Source organism: Mesoplodon densirostris, chromosome 2, assembly GCF_025265405.1.
Source record: "Mesoplodon densirostris isolate mMesDen1 chromosome 2, mMesDen1 primary haplotype, whole genome shotgun sequence".
NCBI lineage: Eukaryota > Metazoa > Chordata > Mammalia > Artiodactyla > Ziphiidae > Mesoplodon > Mesoplodon densirostris.
Window position 1 is genome coordinate 85403939 of NC_082662.1, and position 25001 is coordinate 85428939.

General features: G+C 35.3%; 1 protein-coding gene across 2 annotated transcripts in view; it reads left to right on the plus strand.

The window, feature by feature from the left end:
- ABCD3 (ATP binding cassette subfamily D member 3) overlaps nt 1-25001 on the plus strand; it is an 83629-nt gene that overhangs the window by 41885 nt on the left and 16743 nt on the right. Inside the window, exons 5-17 of one of the 2 annotated variants that reach the window (XM_060085420.1) lie at nt 337-406; nt 1805-1902; nt 2260-2383; nt 4567-4623; nt 6578-6720; nt 9393-9462; nt 11737-11806; nt 11898-11995; nt 12105-12196; nt 13780-13871; nt 13963-14026; nt 14155-14218; nt 14748-14833. In XM_060085420.1, coding sequence (XP_059941403.1) covers nt 337-406; nt 1805-1902; nt 2260-2383; nt 4567-4623; nt 6578-6720; nt 9393-9462; nt 11737-11806; nt 11898-11995; nt 12105-12196; nt 13780-13871; nt 13963-14026; nt 14155-14218; nt 14748-14804 — 1099 coding nt within the window. In that variant the 3' untranslated portion in view covers nt 14805-14833. Of the gene's footprint in view, nt 1-336; nt 407-1804; nt 1903-2259; nt 2384-4566; nt 4624-6577; nt 6721-9392; nt 9463-11736; nt 11807-11897; nt 11996-12104; nt 12197-13779; nt 13872-13962; nt 14027-14154; nt 14219-14747; nt 14834-25001 lie in introns of those variants that run through there. The other variant, XM_060085410.1, reaches the window with a different exon arrangement.

Genomic DNA, 25001 nt, shown 5'->3' on the forward strand with positions numbered 1-25001 from the left:
ACCCGCGTCCTCAGCATCAGCAGGCGGACTCTCAACCACTGCGCCACCAGGGAAGCCCAAGCCTGCTGTTTAATTACCATTTTTACGAAGGAAAGAACTAGCTATCATTCTTATTTAATTTTGCCGTTTGTAGAGTGATTTCCAAGCAAGCTGTTTAAAATGACAGAATTTCAAAAGTTAATGTTTTTGTAAGAAAATGCTTTTAGCATCTTTTTCTTATTGATTCATTTGATTCAATGAAAATTTCCAAAAATAGTTTTAGAGATTTAGAGAGGTTTTTTTAGTGTTAAATATTGCTTCTTTTGCAACTAATGCATTGCATGTGGTGGTTTGCAGTGGTATCATTGGTCGTAGCAGAAAAGATTTCAAGAAATACTTATTCAACTTCATCACTGCCATGCCTCTCGTAAGTGTTAATTCTTTAAAGATTTTTACATAGGGAAAAAATTGCGTCTTACTGAAATCTTTTAGGATTTTTACTTATTAAGTTCTTTGAAGATTTATATACTAAGTTTTTTCAAGTTTAGTTTTGTAACTTATAGTGGAGTTTTTCAGTGTGCAAACCTTTACACTAGATAGAAAAATTTAAAGGAATTATGTTTGGATCAGTTTCTTTGCGTACATATGTAGGTGTATACAAGTGTAGATGATTTTTTCTTTGACCATTAGGCCAGGGTTTCTCAAATATTTAGTAACATGCCACTAGATGGAAATAGTACCCCTCCCCAAGTTGTGACAACAAAAAAAAATGTCTTCAGTGTCTCCAAACATTGCCAAGTGGCCTGTGGGGGGCTAAGGTGAGGTTGTGGGGCAGTGAGCTGAGGGCAGAAATCCTGGGTGAGAATCATTGCTGTAGGCCATAAACTGTTACAGTAACTCGAACCACTAATGTAATGTAATGTAATTTAATTGGAATTTATTGTCCGAATTTACTAAAAATAAATGTTAAGTGGTCCAAATCATAAGTAATTTTCTTAGCTTGAGTCTTATCTTTATTCTATTTTATCGGCACGAAAAGAATTTTATTATTGTATGTGTGGGAGTAAAAGGGAGGAGCTTGATTATACAACTTAATTAATTAGAACATATGTCAGATTTAATAAAGCTTGAGGATAGACCTACATGGAAGACCTTTTAAAATAGAAAATTGAGAAAAGCAGCATTGATGTCAATCAAAGATGGAGATTCAGCAGAAGACCAGTGTTTTCTTGAGAAAATTTTTTTATAAATGTGACCTCAGAACTATGGAAGAATTACTTTTAATATAATGGTGGAAAAGAGTAGTAAAGTTGACTCCAGAAATAATCTAGAAGATGGCATTAGTTGGTATAAAACTTGTAGTAATTTTTTTAGCAAATGCAAATACAGTGGGTATAGAGTTCCATTGTCTAGGGTTGTAGTGCTGGTAGCAGGAAAGAGAAGATATACTAAGCATAAATGTCAGTACTCCTAAAGTAAGTTCTTTACACTGGATAGAAAGGTGACAGATTTGCTCTTTGGCTTGTTTATATCTCCCCCCCCACAAAAAAAAGAGGTAACAAGGTGCTTCTCATAATTAATAATATTAATATGTTCTAAAATTAATTTCCAAGTAAAGGGTAATACAGCTAATTGCATTTGATTTAGCATGTTCTCTTTGTGTCTTTGGAAATGTTAAGTAAAACAGAACTGAATTATATCAATTTGTATTACCAGTTATAAAAAATTTATAGGATTTGGAGACAAAATCAATGATAGGGAAATAAATTATAATTTAGTAAGTAGAAATGAAGCAAAACCAATAATATGTGTTTGTTTGTTTTAGATTTCTCTGGTTAATAACTTCTTGAAGTTTGGGTTAAATGAGCTCAAACTGTGCTTCCGAGTAAGACTAACTAAGTACCTCTATGAGGAGTATCTCCAGTAAGTGATAACCTACTTTTATATTAAAAATACTTAAACAGTAATGCTTATGATATTGAGGTGTAGAAGTTTTTCTTTTTTATTTGATATGTATTTCAAGAGGATTGCTCTTAGACCTAGAAGCATATAGGGAAAGACATCAGCTATTTGGAATCTAATCCTAGCTCTTCCATTAACTGGCCAGTGATCCTTCTCCAGACTTGCATCTGCATCTCTAAAATAAATTAGGACAATCTTTAGGGCCTCTTCCAGCTCCAGATTTTTCTGTTTCTATGAATTTGCACTACATAGTATAATGTGAATTTTTTTGTTTTTAAAATCATTTGTTTTAAAGTCTTCTTCTTATTGTTATTTTAGAACTTTCACATATTATAAAATGGGAAATCTGGACAACAGAATAGCCAATCCAGACCAGCTGCTTACACAAGATGTAGAAAAGTTTTGTAACAGTGTAGTTGATCTGTATTCAAATCTTAGTAAGGTAAGTTTTTCTATTTTTATTGTTGTTACTTTGCTTATTTTTGAATCTAAGCAAATTTATATGGAATTGATTTGATGCACATAACAGTAGCATGTAAGTATTTAATGCTTTTATAAGAAAATTATAGAGTTGTTATAATAGTTTTAACTACAGTTCCTTAATTTTTTATATTATTGGTGTGAGGTGCTTTGGCCAAGAACTGAGAATTTAGTGTCTTATAAAGATTTTATAAGAACTTTGCAGGCTGATTTCAGTAAAACGACAGAAACTTGGATTTTTATCTCTTGACCTGTGTACTTCTGGCAGTTGTTAGAAATTCATGATCAATTTATTTTTAATTCCACATTCATAACCCTAGGCTAGGACATATTCCTGCCCAATTCTCTGCTTCAGTATCTCTAATAGATCATTTAAGTAATAGTCAAAAAATTTTCACAAGATATTAGTACATTTCAGTTTTTTCTAATTACTGTTTTTTCCCCCTTTCCAGAATATTGCCAAAGCTTTTGACTCTGACCTTAACTAGTTTTCTTCCTGCTGATTATGTCAGCTCTTAACTTCCTCTTCTTATCTCACCACCCCTACAGTTTTTGCTGTGGTCTTCTCATTAAGCCATCTTCTTTGCTGTTACCTCCTGCATTGGCTAGCACATGTAGAGGGCATCTACAAGACTGTCTGCCCAGCATTTCCCCCGCCACTCTTCATCTTAGATGCCCCATTTCCCATCCAGTCCACATGACTGCTCTTGGTTTGTGGTCGGAGCTTGTCTCAAACTGGACCATTTGTAGTATCTTGCCTCTGACCACAATTGATCCAAATACCCAGTTTTGAGGCAAAACACTATATACTACAAGGGGCTGGGTCACATTGTAAGAATAGGAATGCTCCCATTTCAACCATGTGGATGGAAGGAGGATAGGCAGTTCTAAGAAAAGCGATGTGTATCTATAAGAACTTCACCCCTCTTGATAGGCCCACTGCTAGGACACCTTTTCACTTCATGCCAAACTTTGTTCTTTATTTAGCTCTCTTTAAGTCTTTACTGATCCAGACTCTAGAAACTCAGACAGCTGCAAGTTGTTCAGTAATTCAGCTGCTTTTTTCCCTCTGCCCATCACCACATTTTAGTTTGTTCTCTGTGTGTGTGTAGGGGGGAGGTGCTGTATATAATATTCTTCATGTAATTCTGTAGACATTGTTGTGTATTCTTTATTACATCTTGGCACTTGAGTAAGTCCATAGCTCAGGACTTGTCACAGCTGCAGTAAAGAAAAATATTATCAAATTAATTGATTGTAGTGGTGCTATATACTACAGTATATTTAGTTTATAAAATATCTGATTGTTTGAACTCTGACTTAAATTGAGTAACTTAAGTGTACTTGAATTTTATATATCTAAGTATATGTCTAAATATATCTAACTTATTGATAATTCATAAGACAAGAAAGAAAAGGTTCATCTTAGTACAAGCCAATTAATAAACCAAGCCACCTATCCTAATATAGTCAGAAAGGAGTGGCTATGGACTTAAAGTAAATGAACACAGTTTGGGTTTCTTGAAAAACAGTTCAAAATATGTACAACTTTTGGTATGTCAGTTGAGTTGTCTCTGTGTGAGGAGCAGTACATTAATGTATTATTTTAGTTCTAGGAGCTTGAGTTTTAGGTCAGAAAATTAGATTCATAAGCTCACTCACCATATTTCAACATACAGATGTTGTGATAAAATCAGACAACGTTAAGAGCAGAAAGAGTCTCTCATTTTTCAGGTGAAGATATATAGAAACCAGAAAAGCTGTTAGTAGATTTGGGGTTAAAACTCAGGTCATTTTATTCAGTGTCTTTATACTACATTGAGAAATTGCTAAGTAAGTAATGGCTAATTATTACAGTAGAGCTACCTTAGTTGATGGAAAGTGGTAAATACTTTTCCCAGTTGATGGTCAGTAGACATTGGTCAGGCTGTTTCCATTTTGAGTTTCTTGAGAGTAAGAACTGTGTCTTTTATGTATTCATTGAGCTGCATACTGTTCCAGTACATTATACATAGTGGGAACTCTGCATGTTGACAATTATGTGTTAAATGTTGAATAGCATTTTGTATTTAACATGTTTATTGGCTATCAGTCTAGGCAATCTAGTTCTTTTTAATTCTGAACCTTCTGATGTTTATTTTACAGCCATTTTTAGACATAGTTTTATATATCTTCAAGTTAACAAGTGCAATAGGAGCTCAGGTAAGTTTACTTTTATTCTGTCTTTTAAATGGCTACAGTACTGGGCTGTGAATAGCTGGATGGTTTGTAAGAATTTTTATGTATCTCAAAGAATGTATTTTTTACAAGTGTAGCTAATAAAGTCTGTTTATAAAATAATACCATACTAGAGATTTTTAAAGTTTTCTAATTTAGCTTTTTAATTTTGCTTAAGCCAGACACTGGAAAATTTTTGTGGCTTTAACAACCAGAATTGCTTAAACATTGAACATACATGTATTTATTGTTGCAAAGTAATGTCTAAAAAGAAATTTGGAGACAGCTATTTTACTATGAAATTTGAATGTTTAAATACTTTTAGAGTGGCCATAACAGTTTCAAGAATATTTTATAATAATATAAATGGTTGACTATCCCATGAGCCTTATTAGGTGTCTCTCTGACATTTGTGTTAGTAAGAATGACCTTTATATTCTGAGTATTCTCGTTGAAGTCTAACTTTAGTCATTTAATATGTAGTATTATTGTTATATATTTATAACAATCATATGATAGTGTGGTTGTTTTATGTATATATGTACATGTGTATGTATATACTTTATGTAGTTGATTAATAAATAATTTATGTAGTGATTTTTGTTCTGTTCCAGAACATTGGGGAAAGCAGTTTTTTATTTTAATTTTCATGTCTATCTTCCTAACCTTTTGATATCCCATAAGCCAGGTTTAATCATTCTTAAAACTTGTTTTTACTGTAAACAAGTGAATAGGCTTAATGCCTCTTATCGGTATATTGTAATATTTTGATGGTACTTATTACATGTTTATAATACTTAAGTATTATATTTATATTTAAATATATCTCCATGTGTTCTTATTTTCTGATTTTGTATTTCTTAGGTGGAAACTATGTTTTAGTTATCTCTTTTGCCCATACTTCTAGTAATTGTTGAAATGCATTGAATCAATCATATTGAATTTAAAAATAACACACACTATATTCCATACACACTGTCTGAATAAAAAGATGAGTAAGACACAGTTCCTACTGAAGAGGGATTATGATCTGGTGAAAGGGTAGATATTCAAACAATTGTAATGCAGAGTGATAAGTCCAGTAATGGAAGTGTGGAAATGTATTTATTGTCCAGAAGAATTGGAGGTGATATTTGCGCTGCTTTGAGGATGATGAGTAGGCCTCCATTAGACATGTCAGGCTTACCAGACATAAGAACAACTTCACTGAAAGGCATGTTCAGGAAACAGTTATTTCAGTATGGCAGAACATAGGATATATATATGGGAATGAGGGAAGTACTTTCGATGAGCTTGGAAAGGCAAGCTTGAAGCTTCTCTCTTAGAAGGGTCAATGCGTGATGAGGTACTTTACCACATTAGAAAGTACGGCAGCTAGAAGCAAGACGCAGGAGAAGGGAAAGGCAGATTGAGCTCATTTGGGGGAATTGAGCTTGAGGTTCTACAGAGTAGTAAGCTTCAGATGTACAGTAAGTATTTGGAAATAACATCTTGGATTCTTAAGAGTGATGGGATTAGAGGTATAAATTTGGGAGAAACGAGTGAAAGAGGAAACCTCAGGGAGTATTAACATTCAAAGAGAAGGCAAAAAAGAGGTTTGCGAGTTATTGTGGAATTAAGAGAGTATCAAGAAGAGTTCCATCAGAAGAGTTTTAGGTGCTGTAAAAGAAAGAGTGAGGACTACAGTTAGGAGTTTTTAAGTGAGCAGATTTGGGAGAGCTGGGGAAAGAGTGGTGGGAGGAGGAGTAGACGAGTAGTAAAACCAAAGAAGACCCAGTGTGTAATTTCTCGGAAAAGAAACAATTAAGGGAAAAAATGAGTCAAAAGAGTAATTCCTCTCAAAGTAACTGGAGTTAATTATAATAAATTGTGAGTGTTGCCTTCAGTGAATTTATTATATCCTTGACCTTTGTATATCTTTCTCTCCCAATAATAACAGGGCCCAGCAAGCATGATGGCCTACTTGCTTGTTTCTGGGCTATTCCTAACTCGAATTAGAAGACCCATTGGTAAGATGACAATAACTGAGCAAAAGCTTGAAGGAGAGTATAGATATGTTAATTCTCGGCTCATCACAAACAGGTGTGTACAAATGTATTAAATGTAATTGGCTGTACTAAAAATTCCTTTGTATGGATACTGAAGTCCTGTAAGCTGACTCTAAAAAGTCTAGTGACACTGTTACTGAAATTATGTCTGTGTATTTACTTCTTTTGAAAATATACATTATGAAGGATATCAGTTTTATAAAGTAGTAATCCTCTACGTTTCTAACCCTTTTTCTTGTTAAACTGTTTAGTATCCCTGATTTACCTCTTCATGTCTTCTATTGACTAACTTTCTGTTGATTTCACTTTAAGCAAAGTCAAAAAACAATTTCAATTCAAATTTACCTCTTCAAAGAAAATTTTGTCTCAATTTATCCACAAATGTTTTTTGTTTGAGACTATATTTGGAATACTCAGAGTTAATTCAGTCTCACTGCATGTGTCTCTACCTATTTTCCAGACAGTTTAAAAATCCAAAGAAGGAAGAAGTATTGGGTGTTGGAGCCAGCCTGACTAGTTTCAAAATCTACCTTCTCCACTTACCAGTTATATATGACTTTTGGCAAGTTATTTATAGCCTCACTTTTCTTGTTGATGCTAGGTAGATAATATAGGGTTGTCATGAGGATTAAATATGAAATATATATAAAGCTTCCAGCACTGTTTTTAATATGTAGCAAGTGCTCAATAAATTTTCTTGCATATTGATGATCTGTCAACCTTAGGTCATCTTGAGGGTCCTAATATTTATTTACTACCCTGTGTTGGCATTACAAAATTATTTAGGAAATTATTCTTTTAACAGTTCCCTCTTCCTTTATTTCCTTGGATTGCTAAAATAGTACCAATTCTAAATAGGGTTTTTGTGCTGTAGGGAGACAGAAGAACAGAAGGTTGAGTAGAGCGGTGATCTGCCAAGTGAATGAAAGATGGTATCAGCTAGGATGCTTTCCATTGCAAGAAACAGAAAACCCTGACTCAGGCGGCTCCAACAATAAAGACACTTACTACTTCACATAAAAACTCTTAAAGATAGAGCAGTACCAGGTGCAGCATGATTGGGGTGTCTGGGTCTTCTCTTGGCTCTGTCCTCCTCTGTATGTTACCCTTTTCCTCTGGCTAGTTCTTTTTGTGATCACAAGATGGCAAAAGCAGTTTTAGATCTCACCAGCCCTCCTCCCCTGCAAAAAGTCCAGAAACAAAAACAGACCATTTCTGCTGTCTCTTTAAGAGAGCAAGGAAACTTCGCCAGAAGCCCCACAACAGACTTTCTTTCACATCTCATTGGCCAGAATTATCACTAAAGCAATTACAGCAAAGTGATTGGCTTAGACCATTGGGAACTCTTCCCCTGTGGATGGGGTTGAGGCCATTCCTCAACCATTTGGATGCATAGAAAAGGAGAGAGAACTTTAAGAAAATTGGGGTTCTCTTAGGAAGAAGGACATGGAAGAGAATAGATGTTGGATAGGCAGTTGTCAGTATTCTGGGATGTTCTGTTCTTTCAGGTTTTAGGTTTAGGCTAAAACGTTCAGGAGAAGTAGAATTATCACCTCATCTTTCTCCACTGACTTAAATGTGCAGATGAAGTAAAAGGAAGTAAGAAAAGAAATTATAGATATAGAATTGTGTTAAACTGGGATTCTGATACCCTGGGGCCCTGTATTATTGTGTAAAGGAAATTGTGAAAGGCAGGTCAAACACGAAGCAACTTTATGGAAAGTTAATTTTACTTGAATGGGTTGAGATAGGGGCTACCTTGTTTTTATGATGGAAAAAAATACAGATACATTTTGGACTAGAATATAAAACTCACATAAATTTTTAAGGGAAAAAGGAGACTTTAAAGAAATATTGTGTGTTTATTAAGAGCTGTTTTAACTGTGCCTTCTAGATGCCTATGTAAATCTTTACTTTCCTCTGCTGTAAGAGGTACTTTGCTGGGAGAGTTTACATTATACTGAATAGAGTGGAAAACTAGACTTTAGTGTCAGATATGAGTTATAATTTCAGCTATTTGACTTGCCAGCTCCATGACTTCTGCAAATTTAGTTAACTATATTTAACCTTTCTTCATCCGTAAAATGACCCTTTTTTCCTAGTTAAGATACTTGTGGCCCCTGTGTACCCATTCACATCAGCTCAAAGAAATAGGAGTTGCGAGGCTATGCTGGGGTTCCAAGAATAAGAACAACTGTTCAGCTAGGCCTCTTGGGAACTGGCACTGTGAGGTGGGCAGGACTTAGTTTGCTGTTCTGTCTTTTAAAGGCTGTATGTCATGGCATCACTACCTTATTTTTTTTCTAACTGTTGTTTTCTCCTCTCCCTTCTGGTTAGATCTGAACTCAGTTTGTAGTAATGGCTGCCCTAGTCCTGCCTCCCTATATGTCATGGCAATTTCCTTCTTACTTCTTATTTCTTATTATATTTCTTATTTCTTTATTCACATTTCTGAGAATTAACCCAGCACATCTTTTCCATATGCAACCTATGTCAGTAGTGCAGTCTGTGATCCAGTCAGGTGTGTATTCCTGTGCTCTGATCAGTTGAGCTAGGTACAGATAGTGGCTTGAGATGTACCCAGTAAGCTCATAGTCACAAAATGTCCAGTTATATACAAATATTCAGTCATTAAATATGGTATTTCAGTTGTTTTTCAGGATTAGGTAACATTAAAATTAATTGCTAAATAATTTTCTTTAATAGTGAAGAAATTGCCTTTTACAATGGAAATAAAAGAGAAAAGCAGACAATCCACTCAGTCTTCCGAAAACTGGTAAGATAACATGTTGGAGGTTCATGTGTTTATGGAAAAAAAATTGGGGGCCTTTGCCAAGATACATACATACACCTTTAATCTTTAAAATATTTATTTTTTAAATAACTAACTATGAAGAATTTTTATACTGTGTTTTCCTAAAAACTATCAAATCGATGTATTAAGCTGTCCAACTATAAAAATGGGTAGGTTTTATTAACATAATTGTCTGTACTTTTAAAGCGGTTACTTAGGAGTCTTATTTAGTGATAAATTTAGTGATTATTACAGAAAGAATTTGTTCCTATAGCATTCATGGAAATACTGTGAGCACAGTTCAGCAAACATTTTCTGTAATGGGCAAGATAATACATGTATAGTTTAGGCTTTTCAGGCCATATGGTCTCTGCTGCAACTGTTCAACTCTGCCACTCAAGAGTAACCATATTCTATATGTAAATGAATGGATGTGGCTATGTTCTAATAAAACTTGATTTACAAAAATAAGTGACAGGCTGGATTTGAACTGTGGGCCATAGTTTGCTGACCCTTGATTTAGAATATAAACGTTATTTCTTATGAAAACTATACCTTGGTTTTTATTTACTTGCCACTTGGAAAATTTGAATTTAATTAATTTTATTGATTATTCATTCAAAAGATATGGAGCACCATCTAGGTGTCTGTGCTTGTCCAGGTGATTAGTGTGGTAACAGTGGTGTGTGTAATGGACCACATCCTCCCTTTAAGGAGCTTACATTTTAGTGGAAGTCTTTGAAATTAAATACATATTTGAGGTGATTTTTAAAGGTTAAAGAAGTTATTTTAAATTATTTCAGAAATTGAATTTTTGCCTTTTTTATATTTAACATGACTGAACTTTGATAGTATTCACTGATAAAATGCATTTAAGGTAATGTTCTAAGGGACTGCTGTTAACTAGTTCACTCTTCACATGGCTTGCCCATGCTTATCCTTTAGATTTCAGCCCAAAAGTTAACACCTTTTTGAGGCCTTGTCTTCTCTGATGGCCTCCACCAGTTATTTTCCCATTTTAATGATCTGTTTCCTTAAAAGCGTACATTGTGATTTATAATTATCTTGTTTGTTTACTAGTTTGTCTCTTTCATTAGTATGTGAATTCCAAGAGCTCAGGGACCTTGTCTGCTTTATTCATTGTTGTATCTCCAGCATTGAGCTCAGTATGTAACGTCTGTCATTCATTGAATACATGTTCCAGCCATTGTTCTTTTACAGAAGATATTAAGAGCAAGCTACCCTGTACTCAGGAAATCCACGTTTTAGTGGGGGAGACAATAAACAAGTAAACAACTGGATATTTTACAATATATGATTTTAGGTTGTAGTGAATTTTGTGACCCAAAATAAAATGGAATAAAGTGGTAGAGTATGATGGGGGCTGTTGCCTAGCTATTTTAGGTAGGGGATGGCAAGAAGGTCTTTCTTGAAGAGGTGGCATTTTATCAGAAACCCATATGAAGTGAGGGAGTTAGTCACAGAATATAAATATCTAGGAAGACAATAATCCTGGCAGAGGGAACAGCAGGAGGAAAGCCTTAAGGCAGAAGCATGTTTGAGGAACCAATATTTCTGGAGCTCAGTGAGAAAGAGCAAAGTAGAAGCAGATGAGGTTTAAGATAGAAACCAGTGCCGGATCATGCAGGGCCTTGAGTAATATGATAGATGGAAAAGTCAAGAACATTAAAAATGCAGAATAAAATATATTTTTAGACTTGTAATTTTGAGATAATGCATGCTGAGATTAAAGCTACAGACTCGGGCTGTGCAGCATCATTAGCGCTTGGTTCAAATTGAGTGTAATATAATTCTTAGAGAAAGCACAGGCCAGAGGTTTCCAACTAAGGCAAAGCATTGAGTGCTATTTCCAGACAGCTGGTGTTTCACCTAAATTAGCTCATCTTTCTGTTCTTTTTCTTTTGATTATTGATCAATTTTAACATGTATGTATCTGACAATATTATGAATACAGTATCATTGTACTGTTACATGCAAGGGACACCACATTAATATTCTTTAAGTAGTTTCCATTCTGTTTGCATAAAGATGGTTTCATGAAGTATTTGTTTGGCACCTGTTCTGTGATCAGCATTGTGCTCAATGAAATGTGATATATAATGTAATTAGAGATCACAGGCACTCAGTTAATATTTGTTGAATACAAAAGTTACTTAGTTTCTTTTGTCCTCATGGTAGATTCACTTTTTTAATATACAGAAAGTATATATATTTTTTGTTTTTGCTTTCTGCCAGGTGGAGCACCTACATAATTTCATTTTGTTTCGGTTTTCTATGGGCTTCATTGATAGCATAATTGCCAAATGTAAGTATGCTTTAAAAGAGATAGTGGAATGGAATTTGTGGGAAAAGTGAAGTATTGTTGATGTTTTTAAGTCTTAACTGTTTTGTTTCAGATTTCGCCACTGTGGTTGGTTATCTAGTTGTCAGTCGTCCTTTCCTAGATTTGTCTCATCCTCGACATCTCAAAAGCTCACATGCAGAACTTCTGGAGGTAAAGTGATAGTAGTCATACTCAATTGAAATTTTAAATATAACAATAAAGAAAAGCTCGTTTTAATCTTAGAAATATAAGTGAAAACTAATATTTATTTCTATGTCAGGATTACTACCAAAGTGGAAGAATGCTTTTGCGAATGTCTCAAGCTCTGGGTCGAATAGTTTTGGCTGGCCGTGAAATGACAAGATTGGCTGGGTAAGTAAGATTAGTAATAATGAGCAATTGCAGAGAATAATTTTTTTCAAATATGTTATCCTTAATGATTGTGCCCAGTTGAGGTTGAGATAAGGGGCAGTGAAGCCCTGTATTTCTTGCTCTTGCAAGCTGGTTTTGATAGAAAATTAGGAAGATTTTCTTTGATAGTGAACTTTTCATGTTTCCTTAAGATAGCTGTTTGGAGCCTTAAACTAGGTTAGTTGTTCTCAAGCTGTCTGTTCTGTGGACACTGGTATTCAGTAAGCTGGGAAATGTCGAATTGTGGCAGTCTTTCCTTGATTCATAGAAAATTAAGTTAGTGAATAGAATTTTCTCGTTTGAACTTTTTTGTCCCCTACCATACTTTTTTTTTCCTTAGTTCTTTGATACCTGGCAACTCAGCAAAAGATAAAAAAGGATGAAGTTGATTTTAATGAAAAAAATGAAAAGTTACCTTATGGTAGCTGTAGGTCCAGTTGTAAATATGGTCAGGGTGTCTAGTAAAATTGTTCTTAAACCATCAAATGGAGTTAAATATTTCAAAATTTCAGGGTCTAATATAAAGGGCTTGGTATGGTGTCAAAAAAACTATAATGTAAAAAAAAAACACTGTAAGTTTCAGGTCATCTGAAGAAATTAGATGTCTTTGGATCTTTCCCAGGCCTGTGATTAGTCTGCCTATTTCCTCTCTTCCTTCTTTACTCCTTTGGCAGTTAAGGTCTTCATGGCAAGATAGAAGAAGTTATAAACTACTATGAGGAGTCTCTGTCTTGAGAATGCTGACATTCTTCCTACTTGTTAATAACTTTCTCATGCCTTTACAGTTCCTAGCATATAGGATGCTTCTGTTCCTTTAGGAAGTTTCTGCTTGTTATTCACAGAATGATCCTGTTTGCTTCTCTGGTTAGACTGCTTTCTCTTCGACCATCATATCATTCTTCTACTCCTCAACTTCTTGTCGTTAGTTTTGATTTCTATCACCACAGTGATTTCTCTCTAATATTAAGAACACTTCATCGTTTTCCCTCTTCAGAGGAAGAAAGAGAGGAATCCTTCAAATTCTTTCATGTTTGCAGGGAAGTAGTGTGCATTTGGCATACTTAAAATAAATGATGTCCTCAGAGAGAAAAGCCAACTTTGTCCAAGGCTTTATAACTCACTCCAGCAGGAACTCAGGGTCCACGCTTCCTGGACCTAAGGAATGCACTAGCATTAGTCCTTTTATAGTATTTACTAGAAAATTCCTTAAAATTCTAGTGGCAGAGAACCTTCTTGATTTGCCTATTAATGAAGTATCTGTTGAGATGGGATCCTATGAGACCTCTTTTCTTAGCCACGTGTTCCTGCTCTCCTATTGAAGCATAATAATAAAACGTGTACTGTCACTAATACTTCATGTTGATGAGATGTCTTTTAAGTTATCTTATTTAAACTTAATGATAAGTTTAGAAACTTCAGTTAGATTTGTATAAAGTAAAAAATATGAACTTAATGTTATATGTCAGTTATATTCAAATAAATAAATAATAAAAATTAAAGATATAGCCTTTGGAGTTTTGATTATGACTTCTTTTTTTCTTCAGCTTTACTGCTCGGATTACAGAATTAATGCAAGTACTAAAGGATTTAAATCAGGGCAAATATGAACGCACCATGGTCTCACAACAGGAAAAAGGTAAATATGAATGCACTAGGTCACATATTATAAGTTTTTGCTGACATGACATGATGCTTTAATACTGATTTTTCCATTTAATGTATTGAAGGAGCACAAGGCATTCCCTTGATACCTGGTGTTGGAGAAATCATCAATGCAGATAACATTATAAAGTACGTACAGAAAAGGGTTCTTTAGCACCATGAACATCTGTTAAACTACACAGTAGCCTTTCTCTTACAGCTACATCTGCTTAGTGTTTAATGTAAAATTATTCTCTTTTTATTAATTTCCTCTATAGATTTGATCATGTTCCTTTAGCAACGCCAAATGGAGATATCTTGATTCGAGACCTTAATTTTGAAGTAAGTTTTTACATGGTTATATAAAAGCTTAAATCATCTTCAAAACGTGAAATGAAGAACTGTTGTCTGAATATTTAACATAATTTTAAGGCTTCACTTAGTTTCTGAACCCACAAAATTGCTTTAAAAAGTAAGCCTTTATAAAGGAGGACTGCCTTTGATTAAGGTAGTCATAAGGTACTGTAAATTTCCAGTTATAAGATAAATAAGTACCAGGGATGTAATGTACAACATGATCAATATAAAAACACTGCTGTATGTTATATAGAAAAGTTGTTAAGAGAGTAAACCCTAGGAGTTCTCATCACACACACACATTTTTTTTCTATTTCTTTAATTTTGTATCTGTATGAGATGATGGATGTTCACTAAACTTACTGTGATAATCATTTCATGGTGTATGGAAGTCAAATCCTTATGCTGTACACTTTAAACTTAGACAGTGTTGCATGTCAATGATATCTCAATAAAACTGGAAGAAAAATATTAAAAGTCTTTGAAATAGAAATTTATTTTTCTTATTTGACAGGACTTTAAAGTTTCAAATACTACTATCAAAAATCTTTTGCAAATAAAGTCCATCTGAAGAAAGCCATAGAAGATATAGATAATTGGAATCTCTGATGTAAGATGAATATTTAAACATGCAAATATAACATTAGTCTCTTTAAATTAAAATAATTTACCATTTGGTAGTATTTTGATGGTATAGGAGGATCTGTACCTATAAAAACAAAACATAGATTTTCATATTACTGATGAAAACAGTGGAAGAGCAGCACAATAGCACTGCAGATTGCCACTCACCCAAGACACATAACATCTCGAGCCAAGTGAATCGTGATGCTGATCAATATAGTCTGTCAACCAAATGAGAATATGGCAGGCCAAATTAAAAAGAAAAAGCAAAAGATGAGAATTATTGTTATTGTATGATTTTAAAAGACTCTTGCAGACTTAAGGGTTACTATTTAGGTTATGTGTCTATTGTGACTTTACGAATAGTCCACATCTGAAAATCTTGAAGATTAGTAACAGATGTCTATCATGTGGGCTGTCTCTCCAGTTCCAGATACCATTACTCTAGAATAACACTGTCCAATAGAACTTTCTGCCATGATGGAAATGTTCTATATCTGCATTGTCCAGTATAGTAGCCACATGTGGATATTGTATTCTTGAAATATGGCTAGTACAGTTGAGGAACTGAATTTTAGATTTTACTTAATTTTAATGAATTTGACCTTAAATAGCCATGTGACTAGTGGCTATTGTATTGGACAGCACAACTCTAGAATTCTCTACATGCTTATGTTTATGGTCCTCTGTAATTTATGTTGTATATGGAGATTCTTTTCAACTGCTGTTATTGAAGGAATGTTGTCTGATAGTTTATAAAATAAGGAGTATAATTATTGGATTTGTTTTCAAAGTGTTATAATTATAGGTAAGTCTTCAATTTTTCTACTCTTAGTCATGTATATTTATTATGTACATCTCCACTTTCTTTTTAAGGAACTGTAATAATGAAAAGTGTTGGTTATGCAAAGTACTTTGGACTTATTCAACAATGAGTATTATATATTGTCATGTTTATTTTGAAGCCAGGAAACAAAAAGGGAAGTACAGAAAATGTGAATATAGTTGGTAAATATTTAATGGCACAAGTATTACAGAAGTGTTTTCTCATTTAGCTCCAGGTGCTGCAGTCAGAGCTACAGCTCTAGGTGCTGCTTTGCTCCCTTGGCAAAGTAGGTGGCCACCTACAGGGCTTGATTTCAGGAATAAAACAGAGCTCAAAACTCCACCTTTGATAGATTTCCAGTAGCCCCTTTATTGTCACTACCCAAGAGTAAAAAGGGCCATGATATTTCTCCATTGAAGAATCCTCTTAGCCCTTTCTCCTACTTTCCCTCACTTGTGTCTTTACACAGACATAGAATACGCCAACAATACAGATGCACACATGGCTTGAGCCTAGTGAGGAGAGATTTGTGATCTGTATGTACAGCCACATGGAATAAATAGATCATGATTATGGTCTGTGATATGCTCACTTTGTCATAGTGTTACCACACTAATGCTGTCCCTTTTATTTTAGTCCAAAGCCGCCCTTCCCTTTAAAGCCTTTATGTTTGAATTTTAGTATACTTCTGGCCAGTCCTGATAACTTCACTCTTTTAGTCTCAGAAAGGACCTAACTTTTTTGCTCTTATTTTGGGTTCATTTTGGAAAGTCTTATTTTAGTTATCAGTTACACCCCTGCTTGTTTAAGTTTTTTTACTCTGTGACCATGTTCTATATCACTGTTGTCTATTCTGTGATTCTTGTATTGTTTTCTCCTCCACTTGGAGCTGTTTCTTTGACTTCTGTACTTTTGGTCCACTGTTATCAATTACTCTTCTGTCTCTTTCTGACTTAGGGTATTCTAAGTTAGACTTGGCTTTTTCTCATTTATTTTGTCTTTCTATCATTTTTTAAACATTGTTTTGTTTTGTTTTTTAATTCAACAAACATCCATCACTTCTTTGTAACATCTGATTGTTTTCTATCCATCTGGCTTACTTGAAAATAAAGAGTCCTTTCTCCTGCAAAGAGGCATGATAAAACTGAGACTTGGCCATCACAAATAAATGTGTCCTACTTTATGATCAGTTTGCCTTTTGGGTTACCTAATAATCAAATAATGTAAGCTTCTTTGAGATAGGAGATTTTATATCTTATTCCTTTATAAACTCCCTCAGCAATGGCATATTTATATAGACTGGAGAAACCCTAAGAAATAACTACTTGTATGTTATAATGTGGGCATTAAAATAGTACTTTGTAACTTACTAAAATTTTTACCTTTTCAGTAAGCGAGCATATTTTAATGTTTAAAGAAGCCTAAGTTAATCTTCGTAAACAGCATACTTTCATGTAATCTCTCTTTTATTTAAGTCATATTTATGTGTAGAATATTTTGATGTTTTATTATAGTAAATTCATAGGAAGTAGGATTTATCAAGAAGTGATATTTCTGGGGGAATATTTTTATTGGTAAAGATATGGTGGTTCAAAGCGTTCGTTGCCCCAGTAAAGCAATCCAGGATCCTCAATAATAGAGTGTTATTGGGACTTCCCTGGTAGCACAGTGGTTAAGAATCCGCCTGCCAGTGCAGGGGACACTGGTTCCAGCCCTGGTCCGGGAAGATCCCACATGCCGCGGAGCAGCTAAGCCTGTGCTCCACAGCTACTGAAGCCTGTGCCTAGAGCCCATGCTCTGCAACAGGAGAAGCCACCACAATGAGAAGCACACCGCAGCAAAGAGTAGCCCCCGCTCACCACAACCAAAGAAAGCCCGTGCACAGCAATGAAGACCCAATGCAGCCAAAAATAAATAAAATAAATTTATATTAAAAAATTTAAAAATAGAGTGTTATTAACTTAATAACTGGTTTTCAGTGAAAGTTACCCTTGGCTTTTAGTCTTAATTCAACCCAGAAAAAAAATACATGTTTTCACAAATCTTTAATTTGGAAAAATTATCACTGGCTTACCATAGCTGATGTCATAATTGGAAGTTTTGTCCAACATTATCAAAAGCCACGGAGTAAAGAAAAGTTAATGCTGAGTCTAAGACACTTGTGCGTAGAAGACTACCTAAGGATTTCAGTAACTCTAGTTATTATTTATACACATCATTACAAACTTGGTTTTTAGGTTTCCTGGCATGTTGCACCAAATAATGTGGAGGGGTATTGGGTATCAGTGAAAACCACAAAAAGCAGTTAGGTGCAGAAAACAGTACATATGGCTAACATTACCTAAATAAATCAGAGTGATAGGGAACCATTTAATTAATCGTTCTCTGAACTTTAAGGTGCTCCTAGGGGAAACACTTTTATAGTAGAGTACAATTATATATAATGTATTACTAGGAATATTCACTGTATTCAACTTTATAGGAAAAAGAAATATGTATTTAGAAGAAGTCCATCAAAATAACTCTTTAAAATAATTTTTCAGAAAAAAAGACAAATACCTGGAAAAGTCATTCAGAATAGCTCATTCTCTAATACACAATATAAAATTTACCATTTTAACTATTTGGAAGTATACAATTCAGTGGCATTAAGTACATTTAGTGTGTTGTGCAACCATCACCACTATCTTCAGAACTTTTTCATCACAGCAAAGAGAAACTCTGTACCCATTAAACAGTAACTCGTTTCTCCCCGCCCCCCCCCCTTAGTCCCTGGTAACCTCTGTTCTACTTTCTGTCTCACTGTATTTGCCTATTCTGGGTACCTCATGTGAATGGAATCATAATATTTGTCCTTTTGTGTCTGGCATATCTCACTTAGCATCATGTCTTCAGATTCATTCATGTTGTGGCATGTATCAGAATTTCATTCTTTTTAAGGCTGAATAATAATATTCCATTGTATGTATATGCCACATTTTGTTTGTTCATTTATCCACTTGGGTTGCTTCCACTTTCGACTATTGTGAATAACGCAGAAGGCTCTGCATTCCATCAGAAAAAGTTCTTTCAGTGGCTTACAGCACCCTATAGTGTTTACCTGCCATTACCCTACCACCACCTCTGACCTCTCTGAGCTCATTTCCTACTACTCTTCCCTCCTGCTCATTCTTCTTCAGCAGAATCCTTTCTGATTTTTGAATAGGACAGGTACATTCCTGCCTTAGCATTTGTAGCTACTTTTTGTGGGTAGGGTTGGGACTGCAACAGTCCCTCCAGATAAACTTCTGGTTTACTCTTTCTTTCACAACTTTGCCCAGTTGTCATTTTCAGTGAGGCCTGGCCTGACCACCTTAAAAATGCAACCCACCCACCCCCACAGTTTTTTTTTACCTTTATCTGTTTTTTCCCTGTAGCACTTATTTTCTAACTACTGTTTAATTTACTTATTTATTATGCATGTTCCTTATTGTATATCTCTCCCACTAGAATGTATACTGGTAAGGGTAAGGATTTTGTTGTGTTTTTTTGTTGTTCTTTGGGTTTCTTTGGTCTCTTTTAATCACTAATGTACCTGCATTGCCTCGAACAGAGCCAGACACTGAGTATTCAATACATATTCATTGAATTAAAAAATAGGAACCTAAGGCTCAACAGTTTAAAAAGGCAGGTTCCACAGCCAGGGTAACTCATATCTCTCTGTTGTCTTTTCCTGCTGTGATACATTGCTGTGTGAGCTACAATTATGACTCAGGTTTTTTGATTCATCACCAGGTTGATTAACTCAGATAAGACCATAAGCTTAGAAATCAACCACTCTTGATATTTTTCATTTAACTTTATGTTGTTGCAGAGCAATTTGGTGGCACTTATAAATATTTATAATACATATGTACTTTGATACATAATTTCTAAGAATCTAATCTGTAGAAGTATTTCTCACTAGTGCATCAATTTGCTCTCAGCTTCATTGCAGTATTATTAAAAGAGCAAGCAAAATGCAGATGACCTAAATATTTAACAAAAGGAGAGTACTTAAATAAGTTATGATACATCCTTACTATGGAATACACTGCAGGCATTAAGAGAGGAATGGGGAGAATCTGAATATACTGAAGAATATCTGTGATATATTGTTTGTTTATTTATTTTAAATTTTATTTTTATACAGCAGGTTCTTATTAGTTATATCTTTTATACATATTGGTGTATATATGTCAATCCCAATCTCCCATTTCATACCACCACCACCCTGCCCCCCAACCCTTGACCCCCACCTCCGCTTCCCTCACCTTGGTGTCCATACATTTGTTCTCTTCATCTGTGTCTCTATTTCTGCCATGCGGACCAGTTCATCTGCACCATTTTTCTAGATTCCACATATATGCGTTAATATACGATACTTGTTTTTCCCTTTCTGACTTACTTCACTCTGTATGACACTCGCCAGGTCCATCCACGTCTCGACAAATGACCCAATTTTGTTCCTTTTTCTGGCTGAATAATATTCCATTGTATATATGTACCACATCTTCTTTATCCATTCGCCTGTTCGTGGGCATTTAGGTTGCTTCCATGACCTTACTATTGTAAGTAGTGCTGCAATGAGCATTGGGGTGCATGTGTCTTTTTGAACTATGGTTTTCTCTGGCTATCTGCCCAGTAGTGGGATTGCTGGGTCATATGGTAATTCTATTTTTAATTTTTTAAGGACCCTCCATGCTGTTCTCTATAGTGGCTGTATCAATTTACATTCCCACCAACAGTGCGAGAAGGTTCCCTTTTCTCCACACCCTCTCCAGCGTTTGTTGTTTGTGGATTTTCTAATGATGCCCATTCTAACTGGTGTGAGGTGATACCTCATTGTAGTTTTGATTTGCATTTCTCTAATAATTAGTAATGTTGAGCAGCTTTTCATGTGCCTCTTGGGCATCTGTATGTCTTCTTTGGAGAAATGTCTATTTAGGTCTTCTGCCCATTTTTTGATTGGGTTGTTTGTTCTTTTTAATACTGAGCTGCATGAGCTGTTTATATAGTTTGGAGATTAATCCTTTGTCCATTGATTCATTTGCAAATATTTTATCCCATTCTGAGGGTTGTCTTTTTGTCTTGTTTATAGTTTCCTTTGCTTTGCAAAAGCTTTGAAGTTTATTAGGTCCCATTTCTTGATTTTTGTTTTTATTTCCATTACTCTAGGAGGTGGATAAAAAAAGATCTTGCTGTGATTTATTTCAAGAGTCTTCTTCCTGTGTTTTTCTCTAACAGTTTTATAGTGTCTGGTCTTAAATTTAGGTCTTTAATCCATTTTGAGTTTATTTTTTGTATATGGTGTTAGGGAGTGTTCTAATTTCATTCTTTTACATGTAGCTGTCCAGTTTTCCCAGCACCACTTATTGAAGAGGCTGTCTTTTCTCTATTATATATCCTTGCCTCCTTTGTCATAGATTAGTTGACCATAGGTGCATGGGTTTATCTCTGGGCTTTCTATCCTGTTCCACTGATCTATATTCTCTTTCTGTGCTAATACCATATTCTCTTTATTTTATTTTATTTTTTTATTTTTGGCTGTGTTGGGTCTCCATTGCTGTGCGCAGGCTTTCTCTAGTTCTGGTGAGCCAGGGCTACTCTTCGTTATGGTGTGTGGGCTTCTCATTGTCGTGACTTCTTTTGTTGCAGAGAATGGGCTCTAGGCGCACAGGTTTCAGTAGTTGTGGCACGTGGGCTCAGTAGTTGTGGCTTGTGGGCTCTAGAGCTCAGGCTCAGTAGTTGTGGTGCATGGGCTTAGTAGCTCCGCGGTATGTGGGATCTTCCTGGGCCAGACTCAAACCCATGTCCCTTGCATTGGCAGGTGGATTCTTAACCACTGTGCCACCAGGGAAGCCCCTACCATATTGTCTTGATTACTGTAGCTTTGTGATATAGTCTGAAGTCAGGGAGTGTGATTCCTCCAGCTCCGTTTTTTTCCCCTCAAGCTAGCTTTGGCTATTCAGGGTCTTTTGTGTCTCTATACAAATTTTAAGATTTTTGTTGTTGTAGTTCTGTAAAAATTGCCATTGGTAATTTGGTAGGGATTGCATTGAATCTGTAGATTGCTTTGGGTAGTATAGTCATTTTCACAGTATTGATTCTTCCAATCCATGAACATGGTATATCTCTCCATCTGTTTGTGTCATCTTTGATTTCTTTCATCAGTGTCTTATAGTTTTCTGAGTACAGGTCTTTCACCTCCTTAGGTAGGTTGATTCCTAGGTATTTTTTTCTTTTCATTGCAATGGTAAATAAGATTGTTTCCTAACTTCTCTTTCTGATCTTTCATTGTTAGTGTATAGGAATGCAAGAGATTTCTGTGCATTAATTTTGTATCTTGCAACTTTACCAAATTCATTGATTAGCTCTAGTAGTTTTCTGTTGGCATCTTTAGGATTCTCTATGTATAGTATCATATGATCTGCAAACAGTGACAGTTTTACTTCTTCTTTTCCAATTTGTATTCCTTTTATTTCTTTTTCTTCTCTGATTGCCGTGGCTAGGACTTCCAAAACTATGTTGGATAAAAGTGGTGAGAGTGGACATCCTTGTCTTGTTCCTGATCTTAGAGGAAATGCTTTCAGTTTTTCACCTTTGAGAATGATGTTTGCTGTGGTTTTGTTATATATGGCCTTTATTATGTTAAGGTAGGTTCCCAATATGCCCACTTTCTGGAGAGTTTTTATCGTAAATGGGTGTTGAATTTTGTCCAAAGCCTTTTCTGCATCTATTGAGATGATCATATGGTTTTTTTCTTCAATTTGTTAATATGGTGTATTGCATTGATTTGCATATATTGAAGAATCCTTGCATCCCTGGGATAAATCCCACTTGATCATTGTGTATGAGCCTTTTAATGTGTTGCTGGATTCTGTTTGTTAGTATTTTGTTGAGGATTTTTGCATCTGTGTTCATCAGTCTGTAATTTTCCTTTTTTGTAGTATCTTTGTCTGGTTGGGGTATCAGGGTGATGGTGGCCTTGTAGAATGAGTTTGGGAGTGTTCCTCCCTCTGCTATATTTTGGAAGAGTTTGAGAAGGACAGATGTTAGCTCTCCACTAAATGTTTGATAGAATTCACCTGTGAAGCCATTTGGTCCTGGATTTTTGTTTGTTGGAAGATTTTTTTTTTTTTTTGCCGTACACGGGCCTCTCACTGTTGTGGCCTCTCCTGTTGCGGGGCACAGTCTCCAGACACGCAGGCTCAGTGGCCATGGCTCATGGGCCCAGCCGCTTCGCGGCATGTGGGATCTTCCTGGACCGGGGCATAAACCCATGTCCCCTGCCTCGGCAGGCGGACTCTCAACCACTGCGCTGCCAGGGAAGCCCTGTTGGAAGATTTTTAATCACAGTTTCAATTTCATTACTTGTGATTGGTCTGTTTATATTTTCTATATCTTCCTGGTTCAGTCTTGGAAGGTTATGCTTTTCTAAGAATTTGTCCATTTCTTCCAGGTTGTCCATTTTATTGGCATAGAGTTGCTTATAGTAGTCTCTTATGATGCTTTGTATTTCTGTGGTGTCCATTGTGACTTCTTTTTTGTTTCTAATTTTATTGATTTGAGTCCTCTCCCTCTTTTTCTTGATGAGTCTGGCTAAAGGTTTATCAATCCTGTTTATCTTCTCAGAGAACTAGCTTTTAGTTTTATTGATCTTTGCTATTGTTTTCTTTGTTTCCATTGCATTTATTTCTGCTGTGATCTTTATGGTTTGTTTCCTTCTACTAACTTTGGTTTTGTTTGTTCTTCTTTCTCAAGTTCCTTTAGGTGTAAGCTTAGATTGCTTATTTGAGATTTTTCTTGTTTCTTGAGGTAGGATTGTGTTGCTCTAAACTTCCCTCTTAGAACTGCTTTTGCTGCATGCCATAGGTTTTGGGTCATTGTGTTTTTGGTGTCATTTGTCTCTAGGTATGTTTTGATTTCCTCTGTGATTTCTTCAGTGATCTCTTGGTTATTTATTAATGTATTGTTTAGCCTCCATGTGTTTGTGTTTTTTACGTTTTTTTCCCTGTAATTGATTTCGAATCTCATAGTGTTGTGGTCGAAAAAGATGCTTGCTATGATTTCAGTGTTCTTAACTTACTGAGGTTTGATTTGTGACCCAAGGTGTGATCTATCCTGGAGAATGTTCCATATCTACTTGAAAAGAAAGTGTAATCTGCTGTTTTGGGATGGAATGTCCTATAAATATCAATTATATCTGTATGGTTTGTTGTGTCATTTAAAGCTTGTGCTTCCTTGTTAATTTTCTGTCTGGATTATCTGTCCATTGGTGTAAGTGAGGTGTTAAAGTCCCCCTCTATTGTTGTGTTACCGTTGATTTCCTCTTTTATAGCTGTTAGCAATTACCTTATGTATTGAGGTGCTCCTGTGTTGGTGCATAAATATTTATAATTGTTATATGTTCTTCTTGGATTGATCCCTTGATCATTATGTAGTGTCCTTCCTTGTCTCTTGTAGCATTCTTTATTTTAAAGTCTATTTTATCTGATATGAGTGTTGCTATTCCAGCTTTCTTTTGATTTCCATTTGCATGGAATATCTTTTTCCATCTCGTCACTTTCAGTCTGCTTGTGTCCCTAGGTCTGAAGTGGGTCTCTTGTAGACAGCATATTTATGGGTCTTGTTTTTGTATCCATTCAGCGATCCTGTGTCTTTTGGTTGGAGCATTTAATCCATTCACATTTAAGGTAATTATCAATATGTATGTTCCTATTACCATTTTCTTAATTGTTTTGGGTTTGTTTTTGTATGTCCTTTTTTTCTCTTATGTTTCCCACCTGGAGAAGTTCCTTTGGCATTTGTTGTAGAGCTGGTTTGGTGGTGCTGAATTCTCTTAGCTTTTGCTTGTCTGTAAAGCTTTTGATTTCTCCACTCAATCTGAATGAGATCCTTGCCAGGGAAGTAATCTTAGTTGTACTTTAGATATATCATGCCACTCCCTTTTGGCTTGTAGAGTTTCTGCTGAGAAATCAGCTGTTAACCTTATGGGAGTTCTCTTGTATTTTTCATTTTTCCCTTGTTGCTTTTAATAATTTTTCTTTGTCTTTAATTTTTGCCAGTTTGATTACTGTGTGTCTTGGTGTGTTTCGCCTTGGGTTTATCCTGTGTGGGACTCTCTGCACTTCCTGGACTTGGGTGGCTATTTTCTTTCCCATGTTAAGGAAAGCTTTAGACTCTAATGTCTTCAAATATTTTCTCGGGTCCTTTCTCTCTTCTTCTTCTTGGGACCCCTGTAATGCGAATGTTTGTGCGTTTAATGTTGTCCCAGAGGTTTCTCAGTCTGTCTTCATT